The sequence below is a fragment of the Talpa occidentalis genome, unplaced genomic scaffold, assembly GCF_014898055.3.
Source record: "Talpa occidentalis isolate TD23 unplaced genomic scaffold, MPIMG_talOcc4v2.1 talOcc4.10, whole genome shotgun sequence".
In the NCBI taxonomy this organism is placed as follows: Eukaryota; Metazoa; Chordata; class Mammalia; order Eulipotyphla; family Talpidae; genus Talpa; species Talpa occidentalis.
Genome location: NW_023600993.1, coordinates 40,767,068 through 40,780,299, shown reverse-complemented (window position 1 = coordinate 40,780,299; position 13,232 = coordinate 40,767,068). Strand labels below are relative to the sequence as shown.

General features: G+C 35.2%; 1 protein-coding gene across 6 annotated transcripts in view; it reads left to right on the top strand.

Moving 5' to 3' along the window:
- DNAH12 (dynein axonemal heavy chain 12) overlaps positions 1 to 13,232 on the top strand; it is a 165,005-nt gene that overhangs the window by 61,950 nt on the left and 89,823 nt on the right. For all 6 annotated transcript variants that reach the window (XR_008551678.1, XM_054694825.1, XM_037491427.2 and 3 more), the window contains 3 exons: positions 10,157 to 10,340; positions 10,479 to 10,619; positions 12,732 to 12,815. Coding sequence is in view for 5 of the 6 variants with exons in the window: in XM_054694825.1 (XP_054550800.1) it covers positions 10,157 to 10,340; positions 10,479 to 10,619; positions 12,732 to 12,815 (409 nt within the window). In the remaining variant the exon portion in view is untranslated. The remainder of the gene's footprint in view (positions 1 to 10,156; positions 10,341 to 10,478; positions 10,620 to 12,731; positions 12,816 to 13,232) is intronic.

Below are 13,232 nucleotides of genomic sequence, written 5' to 3'. Positions count from 1 at the left end.
TAGTTGTTTGTTGATTTTGATTTTTTCCTTTCCTATAGTTATTCTTTTTCTTGGTCCCTTATTTAAGTTTTCTAGATTCCTGCTATGACTGAGACCAGTTGGTATTTGTCTTTTCTTTCTGGCTTATTTCTCTGAGCATGATCCCTTCTAGCTCCATCCATGTTGCTGCAAATTGCATGTGTTTATCTTTTTTGATTGCTGAGTAATATTCCATGGTATATACGTACCACATCTTCTTGATCCAGTCATCTATTTTTGGGCATTTGGGTTGTTTCCAAAGCTAGCTATTGTAAACAGTGCTGCTATAAACATAGGGGTGCAGGTGCTCTTTGGAATTAATGTTTCTATGTCCTTTGGGTAAATACCTAGGAGTGGAATTGCTGGATCATATGGAAGCTCTATCTTCAGTAGGTTGAGGAATCTCCACACAGCTTTCCATAGTGGTTGGACCAGTTTGCACTCCCACCAGCAGTACAGGAGAGTTCCTTTTTCTCCACATCCTCGCCAACATTTGTTGTTGCTAGTTTTTTTAATATGTGCCATTCTCACTTGTGTGAGATGGTATCTCATGGTAGTTTTGATTTGCATTTCCCTGATTACAAGTGATGTTGAATATTTTTTCATATGCCTCTTGGCCATTTGCATTTCCTCTTCAGAGAAGTTTCTTTTTAGCTCTTCTGCCCATTTTTTGACAGGATTATTTTCTTTGTTTTTGTTGCGTCTCATCAGCTCTTTGTAGATTTTTGTGATCAGTCCTTTATCATTAGTGTTGTGTGCAAAAATGTTCTCCCAGTTGGTGGGGTTTCTCTTTGTTTTTGTTATTGTCTCTTTTGCTGTGCAGAAGCTCTTTAATTTGATGTAGTCCCAGCTGTTTATCTTTGCCTTCACTATCACTGCTTTGGGTGATGTGTGCCTTTTAAAATTAATACATAAATAATATATTTTTTACCATATTTATGCTTATCCTTCAAGAGAAGAAAGGATAATAAAATAAATGAAATGGGAAATGGCACTGAAATATGTTTTTACTTGATCAAGTTATATGGTTAATGTAAAACTGAGGCGACGAGAAGTGGAGGGAGGGAGAAGTGCAGAGTGGGAGAGAGCACAATCAACTATGGTGGAGGACTATGGGTGCTTGGTGTGCATGTGGTGTGGTGATCTGCAATTCAGGTGTGCGCCTATGCCTCTGAATCACATACAGTGTTATAAGCCAGTGTTACTTCAATTATTAAAAAAAAGACATTATCTAGTTAATACATAACTACTTATGGTTCAGCAGAGAATTAGGATAACTATTATTTATAAGCCTAGAATGATTGATTATCATTTAGCATCTGTAAATAGGTATGACCTTTTCTCTGTACATTTTATTTTTCAAACTGGAATATCACTAGTCCTTATACATTTAACTCATGGTAAAACTTTAAATAATTTGATATAACACATCAGGTGTTTTTATCAAGTATTTATACCTTTGTCATTGGAATTTTAGCTTTTTTAGAGAACCAAAGTCATTGTTTTGCTGGGCATTGTACAACTATGTTTCAATTGTATACACAATTTATTATATAGGGTAGTGCAACGTGGCTGTGGATATTTGTATATATAATTACATCTACCTTTTTTTCCAATCTCCATTTTTCCTTTTCATTACATGTAAAGAGGACAATAGAGAAAATGTCCTTGGGAGTTGAGAATGTTTCAGCCTACTTCCTGCCTATAGAAAGCGGAAGTCTCAATGATCGTGATTTTTTTTTTAAGACAGAATTTTTTTAAAAAGCCTTTTTTGTAAAACAATAGTATTATGTAAAACTTCAAGCATCTGCAAAAATAGAGGGAATAGTAATTCAATATTCATCTACTTGATACCCAAAGATCATTGTTAAGTCTTGAGGAGTCACATAGATTTTAACCTAGACTCATGATTTGTCAGTAAACTCTAAAAAACTCAACTATCTTTTTACCTTTTGATTACAAGCAGTTCCATGTGCCACTTGTCACAACTATAGCCCTTATTAAGTCATGCCTTTCTAAACTTCCTTGTGGTATCTTGACTCTATCAAGCTTAGTTGAGAGGGCCATACCCTTAACTGATTTTCCCTTTTATTTTTCTCAAATGATTACTGAAACTATATTAATCATTTGTAAATTTTAATAAAGACAGTGGCCCTACCTTTCATTTGATTCTTGATGTCAGGTTCTGTAGATACTTGTTCAAATATCCTGCAAGTTCCTGAATTTCTGAACTTCCTTTGTTCTCTTTCATTCTTGATTGCAAACTGGCCATTTTTTCCAGGTTCATTTCTTTTGTAGTTCTTTGTTAAAAGCAACCATCACTTACCAGTATATACTAGTAATTTTCTGCTTACTGTCCTATCCCCCTAAAACTGCAATTTCACTGGGTATGTTACCTATCTTCTAGGTTATTTTCAGAGATAAATTTACCAATATTTCCTCATTGCATAACATTAATTGCAAATCTTCTAGCCTCTGATAACAGTTGATTTGCCACAATCTGACCTCTAAGTCAGTGCTACATAGCTTAGTCTTTTTATTATGGCAAGAATACCTTCCTTCTTTCTAGGTATCAATTTCTACCAGTAAGGATTGGCTAGGTTGTTCTGTAGAAACAGTTAGCACCCAAGCTTTGGTGCTTTTTAAAAAACAAGGATTCCTCATTCTTGTTGTGATCAACATAGGTTAAAAGGGAGGTTTTGCTAATCATAATTACTTAAAAGTCCCAGACTCTTGAAGCTGCAGCCATGACAACATTGTGGGTCACAGTGTGTTAGCAGGAAAAGAGAACTGTTAGATCCCTCACTGGTCATTACCTATCCCATGCAGGGCAATACTCACCATGCCTACTTATCACTGATTAGCCATATAGTGTTTCCACAGCAGGATGAGGAATCTTACCATGTGTCAGGAAAAAAGAGATTCAAAAGTGTTTGGCATAAAGAACTAATAATTACTATAGCTGGTGAAAACTGAGACAATTCCCTCCAAGACCTACAGATTCCCTCAGAGACCTACAGATTGTTCAATAAATGGTGCTGGGAAAACTGGGTCGCTACATGCAAAAGAATGAATGTATAAAATACCTCATATCATGCACAAAAACCAATTCAAAATGAATTAAAGAACTAGACATAAGACCTAAAACCATAAAATACATAGAAGGAAATATAGGTAAAACACTACATCTTTACAGACACATCACCAAAAGCAGTGATAGTGAAGGCAAAGATCAACAGCTGGGACTACATCAAATTAAAGAGCTTCTGCACAGCAAAAGAGACAGTAACCAAAACAAAGAGACACTCCACTGATTGGGAGAAAATTTTTGCACAAAACACTAATGATAAAGGACTGGTCACAAAATCTACAAAAAGCTGATGAGACTCAACAAAAACAAAGAAAATAATCTAGTCAAAAAAATGGAGAGAAGAGCTTAAAAGAAACTTCTCCAAAGAGGAAATGCAAGTGGCCAACAAGCATGTGAAAAAATGTTCAACATCACTTGTAATCAGGGAAATGCAAATCAAAACTACAATGAGATACCACTGAGAATGGCACATATTAAAAAAAACTAGCAACAACAAATGTGGCGAGGATGTAGAGAAAAAGGAACTCTCCTGCACTGCTGGTGTGAGTACAAACTGATCCACCACTATGGAAAGCTGTGTGGAGATTCCTCAACCTGCCAAAGATGGAGCTTCCATATGACCCGGCAATTTCACTCCTAGGTATTTACCCAAAGGACACAGAATCATTAATTCAAAAGTGTACCTGCACCACACTGTTTATAGCAGCACTATGTACAATAGCTAAGCTATGGAAACAACCCAAATGCCCAAAAATAGGTGACTGGATCAAGAAGATGTGGTACATATACACCATGGAATATTACTCAGCAATCAAAAAAGATAAACTCATGCAATTTGCAGCAACATGGATGGAGCTGGAAGGGATCATGCTCAGCGAAATAAGCCAGGAAGAAAAAGACAAATACCGGCTGGTCTCACTCATAGCAGGAATCTAGAAAACCTAAATATGGGACCAGGAAAAAGACTAATTATAGTGAAGTAAAAATCAAAATCAACAAGCAACTATAAACCAGAGACACACTACAGGATGGGGAGGAAGGAGCAGGATCAAAACAAGCGGGGGTGGGAATTATATGGGGACTATAACCAAGATGAAAATGCATACATTGTGCAAAAATGAAAAATGATGTAAAAAATATATAAAATTTAAAAAATAATAATTAAAAAAAACAAGTGTTTAGCATAAAGAACTAATAATTACTATAGCTGGTGAAAACTGAGGAAAATTATTCTTCTTAGGGAACCCAAACTCATTTTTAAAAAATTTAAGAGTATGAAATTAATATTTTTAATTGAAGTAACATTACACTAAAACATGTTATAGGTGTGAATCATCATAAATCAATGTGTATATAGTATAAAACTATTAATTTTTTTGGAGTCTTACATGCTTTATTATAAATGTAAAACTTACACTGTCAAATATGAAAATGTGAAATATCACATTCTACCAGACTTTGAGATTTCATGTAAAAGGCAGTTTTTAAATATTTTTTTATAAATTTCATTTTTATATTCCCCATACAATTGCAACCCCCTTATTTTGACCCCAATCCCTCCCCTCCCCGCTCCCCACCCCCATAGAGTATCTCTGGTTCATAGTTGTTTGTTGATTTTGATTTTCACTTTCTTATAGTTATTCATTTTCCTGGTCCCTTATTTAAGTTTTCTAGATTCCTGCTATGAGTGAGACCATCCGGTATTTTTCTCTTTCTTTGTGGCTTATTTCGCTGAACATGATCCCTTCCAGCGCCATCCATGTTGCTGCAAATTGCATGTGTTTATCTTTTTTGAATGCTGAGTAATATTCCATGGTATATATGTACCACATCTTCTTGATCCAGTCATCTATTTTTGGGCATTTGGGTTGCTTCCAAAGCTTAGCTATTGTAAACAGTGCTGCTGTAAACATAGGGGTGCAGGTGCTCTTTGGAATTGATGTTTCTGTGTCCTTTGGGTAAATACCTAGGAGTGGAATTGCTGGATCATATGGAAGCCCTATGTTTAGTAGGTCCAGAAATCTCCATACAACTCTCCATACGGTTGGACCAGTTTGCACTCCCACCAGCAGTGCAGGAGAGTTTCTTTTTCTCCACACCCTTGCCAACATTTGTTGTTGCTAGTTTTTTTAATATGTGCCATTCTCACTGGTGTGAGATGGTATCTCATGGTAGTTTTGATTTGCATTTCCCTGATTACAAGTGATGTTGAACATTTTTTCACATGCCTGTTGGCCATTTGCATTTCCTCTTCAGAAAAGTTTCTTTTTAGCTCTTCTGCCCATTTTTTGACAGGATTATTTTCTTTGTTTTTGTTGAGTCTCGTCAGCTCTTTGCAGATTTTTGTGATCAGTCCTTTATCATTATCGTTGTGTGCAAAAATGTTCTCCCAGTTGGTGGGGTTTCTCTTTGTTTTTGTTATTGTCTCTTTTGCTATGCAGAAGCTCTTTAATTTGATGTAGTCCCAGCTGTTGATCTTTGCCTTCACTATCACTGCTTTGGGTGATGTGTCTGTAAATATGTCTTTGATGTGCATATCACGTAGTGTTTCGCCTATATTTCCTTCCATGTATTTTATGGTTTCAGGTCTTAAGTCTAGTTCTTTAATCCATTTTGAGTTGGTTTTTGTGTGTAGTGTGAGGTAGTAGTCAAGCTTCATTCTTTTGCATGTAGCGACCCAGTTTTCCCAGCACCATTTATTGAACAAACTTTCTTTGCTCCAATGCATAGTCTTTGCTCCTTTGTCAAAGATTAGTTGACCATAAATCTGTGGGTTTATTTCTGGATTTTCTATTCGATTCCATTGGTCTGTGTGTCTGTTCTTGTTCCAATACCATGCAGTTTTGATGATTATGGCTTTGTAGTATAGCTTGAAGACTGGGCGTGTGATGCCTCCATTCCCTTCTTTTTTTTTTAGGAGAGCTTTGGCTCTTTGGGGTTTTTGGTGATTCCATATGAATTTCATCAATAATTGTTCTATTTCTTTGAAGAATGACATTGAAATTTTTATTGGAATAGCATTGAATCTGTATATTGCTTTTGGTAGGATGGCCATTTTAATAATGTTTATTCTTCCAATCCATGAGCAGGGGATGTCTTTCCATTTCTTTGTATCTTCTATTTCTTTTAACAGTGTTTTATAGTTTTCTTTGTGTACGTCCTTTACCTCTTTTGTTAGATTTATTCCCAAGTATTTGACTTTTTTTGTTTCATTAATAAAAGGGATGGTTTTTTTGATTTCTTCTTCTTCAGATTTATTGTTTGTGTATAGGAAGGCTAATGACTTTTGCGTGTTGATTTTGTATCCTGCCACTTTACTGAACTGATTGATGAGTTGAATTAGTTTTTCTGTGGAGTTTTTGGGGTTCTCTATGTATATTATCATATCATCTGCAAATAGTGATAGTTTTACTTCTTCCTTTCCTATTTGGATTAATTGTATGTCTTTCTCTTGTCTTATTGCTCTGGCTAGGACTTCCAGTATTATATTGAAAAGCAGTGGTGAGAGTGGACATCCTTGTCTTGTTCCAGATCTTAATGGAAATGCCTTCAGCTTTTTTCACTTTGTCGAAAGCTTTCTCAGCATCTATTGATATTATCATATGGTTTTTATATTTCTTTTTGTTGATGTGTTGGATAACGTTGATTGATTTTCAGATGTTGAACCATCCTTGTGTCCCTGGAATGAATCCTACTTGGTCGTGGTGAATTATCTTATGGATACATTGTTGGATTCTGATAGCTAAAATTTTATTGAGGATTTTTGCATCAGTGTTCATCAGGGAGATTGGCCTGTACTTTTCCTTTTTTCTGTTGTCCTTGTTCGGTTTTGGTATTAGTGTAATGTTGGCTTCATAGAACGTGTTTGGTATTGTCCCTTCCTTCTCAATTTTTTGGAAGAGTTTGTGAAGGATAGGCACTAATTCGTCTCTGAATGTTTGGTAGAATTCATTTGTAAATCCATCAGGTCCTGGGCTTTTGTTTTTGGGGAGGTTTTTGATTACCATTTCAATTTCGCTGCTTGTAATTGGTCTGTTTAGGTGTTCTATTTCTTCTTTATCTAGCTTTGGGTGATTGTAGAGTTGTAGGAATTTGTCCATCTCCTCTAGATTGTTGAACTTGTTTCCATATAACTGTTCATAGTAGTTACTGATTATTCTTTTGATTTCTGCTGTGTCCATTGTGATTTCTCCTCTTTCATTTATGATCCTGTTATTTGTGCTTTCTCCCTTTTTTCCTTGTGAGCCTGGCTAGGGGTTTGTCTATTTTATTTATTTTTTCCGAAGAACCAGCTCTTGGTGTCATTGATCTTTTGGATTGTTTTTTTTTTTTTTTTAGTTTTGATTTCATTTATTTCTGCTTTGGTTTTTATTATTTCTTCTACTGTTTTGGGGTTTTTTTTGTTGTTCTTTTTCTAGATCTTTGAGCTTCAAGATTAGGTTGTTTCTTTGAGTTCTTTCTTGTTTCTTGATGTGAGCCTCTATTGCTATATATTTTCCTCTTATTACTGCTTTTGCTGCATCCCATACATTTAGGAAATTGGTGTCCTCCTTGTCATTCAATTCAAAGAATTTTTTAATTTCTTCTTTGATCTCCTCGTTAGTCCAGTGGTCTTCCAGTAGTGTGGGTTTCAATCTCCATGAGGTAGGAGAGTACCTTGCCTTCTTTTTATGGTTTATTTCTAGTTTGATGCCTTCATGGTCAGAAAAGATGGTTGGTATGATTTCAATCTTGGTGTATCTGTTGATGTTTGTCTTATGTCCCAGTATGTGATCGATCCTGGAGAATGATCCTTGTGCGCTTGAGAAAAATGTGTACTCAGATTTTTTTGGTTTTAGTGTTCTATAGATGTCTGTTAAGCCCAAGCTCTCTAGATCCTTATTTAAAGCTTTAGTGTCTTTACTTATTTTTTGTCTCGTTGATCTATCCATTGTTGATAGTGGTGTGTTGAAGTCTCTCACTACGTATGTGTTTTCTCTGATGTCTGTTTTCAAAGATGACAATAATTGTCTGATATATTTTGGTGCGCCTTCGTTTGGTGAATATATGTTAATGAGTGTTATTTCTTCTTGAAGTATTGTCCCCTTGATCATGATGTAGTGACCGTTGGGGTCTCTTTTTATCTTTTTGAGTTTGAAATCTGTTTTATCTGATATAAGTATAGCTGTTCCTACTTTCTTTTTTGGTCCATTTGCTTGTAGGATTGTTTTCCATCCTTTAACTTTGAGTCTATTTTTATCTTTTGTAGCTAAATGTGTTTCCTTGAGACAGCAAAAGGTTGGGTTTTATTTCTTAATCCAGCCTGCAACTCTGTGTCTTTTTATTGAAGAGTTTAGTCCATTTACATTTAGAGTTAATATTGATATGTTAGCATCTGTATTTGCCTTTGTGTTTGTCTTTCCTTTGACTTTATTTATTTATTCTTTTAATAACTTATTTTTTTGGCCTTCTTTTGTTGTTATTCATCCCTCTGAGGTTCTGGCTTTAGGACTCCTTGTAGTATTTTTTGGAGTGGCAGTTTAGTCGTAATGAAATTCCAGAGTTTCTGTTTGTCTGGGAAGGTCCTTATTCTTTCTTCATAGAGGAAGGAGAGCTTTGCAGGATAGAGTATTCTTGGTTGGCATCTGTTTTCTTGGAGTCTGTTGACTATGTCCCTCCACTCTCTCCTTGCCCGTAGTGTTTCTTCAGAGAAGTCTGATATCAATGTGATTGGTTTTCCTTTGAATGTTATCTGTTTCTTCCCTCTTATCAGCTTCATTATTTTTTCCTTGTCTTGGATTCTTGGGAGCTTTGCTATTATGTGTCTTGCTGTATTTTTCCTTTTGTCATGGAAATTTGGTGTTCTTGCTTCTTTATCAATTTTCAGCTCCTTCTTCACGTTTGGGAAGTTCTCTTTAATTATTTCCTTGAATATTTTCTCTGTTCCTACATCTCTCTCCTCTCCTTCTGGGATTCCTATAACTCTTATATTTCCTTTCCTCATGGAGTCAGATAGTTCCCGAAGTCTTTCTTCAGTCTTTTTCCTTCGTACTGCTCTTTCCTTTTCTGTTTTAGTTCTTTTCATTTCTGTGTCTTCAAGAGTACTTATTTGTTCTTCCATTTTATCTATTCTGCTTTCATTGCTTTTCCCAGAGTTCTTTAGTGCCTCCATTAATTCTTTGATCTCCTGCATTTCTTTTACTTCCCTCTTTAGGGACTCATTTTCATTCTTCTGATAATTAATTATTTTTCCCTTACCATTGTTTTCCTTTATGACTTCTGTCAATTTTTTAATCATGGCAATTTTAAATTCTCTTTCTGGAAGGCTCAGAAGTTCTTCCAAGTTACTGTCATTACAATCTGGTAGGTGGTTTTCTTTTTGTGGTGTGCTTTTTTCCTGATGAGTTTCTGGGTTGCATGTGGTTTTTCTACTCCCTACTGCCTGTTTTCTAATTTGCCATATTCCTTGGGACACTGGTACTGGCCAGCATCTTGGGCGAACTTCCCAGCTCACCTCTGGCTCCTCTGGGAGACTTCTGCCAGTTTCAAGCAGTCTTTACTGAAGAAAGGTCCCTGTTCTAAAATGCCAATGCGGGGATGCGCTCCCCTGTACGCCCGGTCTGCCCTGGCGGTGGGTGCCGCTCCCCTCTGTCCTCGGACTGCTGGCCAAAAGGGGCCTGGCGTGGGCGAACTTCCCAGCTCACCTCTGGCTCCCCCGGGAGCCTTCTGCCAGTTTCAAGGAGTCTTTACTGAAGAAAGATCCCTGTTCTAAAATGCCAATGCAGGGACGCGCTCCTCTGTGTGCTCGGTCTACAACTATTAAATTTTCATTTTCATTTGGAGTTTAGTCTCTTTTGTAGATGTTATTAATGTAGAAAATTAGATTTAGAGACCATCAAATTAAGAAATTAAAAGTATTTTTCTCATATCTGAGAAAAATCCACATAATTTGAAAAATTATGTGTGGTTATTATAAGATAAAACTATACATACCAATATATAAGCAAATAATTTAACTTATCATTATGTTTAGAATATTATTGTGTAATTGATTTTCTTCCTTAATAGTTTTATGTTAGTAGGAGAGCCTTTTGCTGCTAAGACAAAAGTTCTGCATGTGCTGGCTGATACTCTAACTCTTATGAATAAACGTGGTTATGGAGAGGAAGAAAAGGTCATTTATAGGACTGTGAACCCTAAGTCCATTACTATGGGACAACTTTTTGGACAGTTTGACCCAGTGTCTCATGAGGTAAGCTACAGTATGAACATTCTCAACTCTTACTGACAATGAACATGAAACCAACCCATTTGAAATGTTTTCATATTTTCACTACTAAATTCAGTTTCATAAGAGGAGTTTTCAGACACTTCTTTTTTTCTTCCTCAGTGGACTGATGGTATCATGGCTAACACTTTTAGAGAATTTGCCTTATCAGAAACCCCTGATCGGAAATGGGTTGTATTTGATGGTCCCATTGACACTTTATGGATAGAGAGCATGAACACAGTATTGGATGATAATAAAAAGGTAAATCATCATGATTAAACACAAAAAGATGCAGCAATATGAATATGCTTAAGATTATTGAACTATAAGCCTACAAGTTGATAGTATTAGATTTTTTTTACTATTAGAAAAATACTACCAATATGAAAATGTAGATATGCTTAAGCAATGCAATAACTAGTCACCTAGTCATATATATAGAACTATATACTTTAAATAAATGATGAAGCAAATTGAGTAAGTTTTTAAATTATCTTTTCAATAAAAATTATCCTGTGGTAAATCCTTTGTTTAATTTGTTCTAGAATAAAACTCTTTTGTATTAAAACTATATATTAGCAAGGAAGAGACTGGGATGCTTGAATTTAATAATTCAGAATTGCTTAGTGTTCCAGATACATAAGATGAATAGCTGGAGTGGATTAGGGGAAAGCAAGTGAAGGTAAGGTGGTCAAGGATCCGAGGAGCTACTATGTCAAGATGCTCTTCCTCATGAATATTGTATCAGACCAGAGTTATAATAAAGAGAAAGAGATTGAGCCAAGTGCAAAAGTTTTAGTTAACAATGGGGGGGGGGAATGTTTGGGTGTTGGTGAATGACAGCAGCAAAAAAAAGGGATGTCAAAGATGCCAATAGACTTTTCTACAATGATGGAAATATTGTACAAAAGGTAATCACTAGTCACCTAGTGAGTATTTGAAATGTGGCTTAGTGCAGTTGAAGAACTGAATTTTAAAATTTATTTAATTTTAACTTATTAAATTAAATATAAATTGCTACATATGGTTACTGGATGCCTAATGGATACTCTAGCTCTAGATCATTCATTCATTTTACAGATAAAAATTAGATCCATGGAATGAGGGAGGGAAGAGCACAGGGGACTGTGGTGATGGTGCACAGGTGAATTGGTGGTGGAAATTCTATGGTGACTACACCTGAGAAAACAGAGCAAACATTGTTTAAAATGGAGCAATAATGTAAAATATATATACATTTTTTTTAAAAAAACCCTTTTGCCAAACTCAGTGGGCAACTTTCACTGTGCTGGAGCCAAGAGTCACCCCTCACAGACGTTTTGCTAAAGTCTTCTTCAGTCTGGAAAAAAAAAGGAAATAGATCCAGAAATGTTAAATGCTGCATTGTTGCCATATAGCTAAACAGGGGCAAAATTGGACCCAGAGTGATCATTGTAGAAGCAAAGAACAAACACTAAAAAATACAGAGAAATAATTTAAAAGAATTAGTAATGAAATTAATTTGAAGTATTAACAATTAAAACATTAATAACATTATTAAAAGTTAATGATTATCTAAAGGTAGAAGCTAAGAAGATTGAAAATAATGGACAAGATATGAATGGACAAGTTGATAAATTCAGTTTTTAACATACTTGAACAAAGAGGAATGTTTCAGATAAAAAAGACCAAGGGGACATATTAAACACAATTCATGGTCCTTGATTTACTTTTGATTTGAGTAAATTAGCTGAGAAGAAATTTCTGGTACAATTGATAAAATTTAAGTATTGGCTGAGTACTAGATGACTTGAATGAAATTTTGGTAATTTTGTTAGATGTGATAATGTTATGGTTATATAGAAAGGTCCTTATTTTTAGAGATAACTATAGACATATTTGGATGTGAAAATACTACAGTGTTTATAAGACTTTAAAAAATATGAAGATTATATGGCAAATATAAACATTGGCTAAATCTAGGAGATGGGCACATCACATAAGCATCCTATTCTATTCTTTACTTCCTGTTTTTCTCTTATTAATATAGAAATCTTATGATAATTTTAAAAAGTCAGGAGTAATTTTATTAATAACAAGAACTGATATTTATACAGGATTTTATTGTTTTGGGGTCTGTCTTATAGCTGCCCTTCTCCCTAGTTTTATGAGAAAGAAATCATTCCTGTTTATAAATGAAGAGACTAGGAGATGTTATATATTTGCTCACCTGTATGAAACTGACAGAGCTACACCTAGAATTAAGATTTTCTGGCTTCCATTCTAATACTTCATTATATCACAGGAGATATTTTACCTTATGTATTGAATAAACTTTTATGTGAAAAGTTTGAGATTAAATAAAATGAACATTTAAAAAATTATTGCCTCTAGCTTTGCCTTATGAGTGGAGAAATCATTCAGATGTCTCCTCAAATGAGTCTCATCTTTGAAGCAATGGATCTTTCCCAGGCATCAGTAAGTCCATTATTTAATATCACAGTAGCTTGTTTGTTCATTTATTCACTTGTTCATTTAGTCAATAAATATATGTAATTATTTGTCAGAAAAATGAGTTAGGCACTAGGAGTCCATGATGCAACAAACATAACATATGGTCAATTAGGGAGAATCAGAGGCACACTAGTAAATAATCACTGTATAGAACTACTAGTGTAAGTAGTCTAAGAATATGGAGGAGGTGAACAACCAAGAGGGGTTGGATAGTATAGGACCAAGGATCAAAATGTTTGATCTGATTTTGAGAGGCAAGACTTCTCTAGGGAGATTGATAGGAGCCAAGCATTCTAAATCATGACATGATGACTTGTAAAGACTTAAAGCCATGACATGGCCAGGGAACTGTAACACAGATTGTTCAGTCTAACATATGTG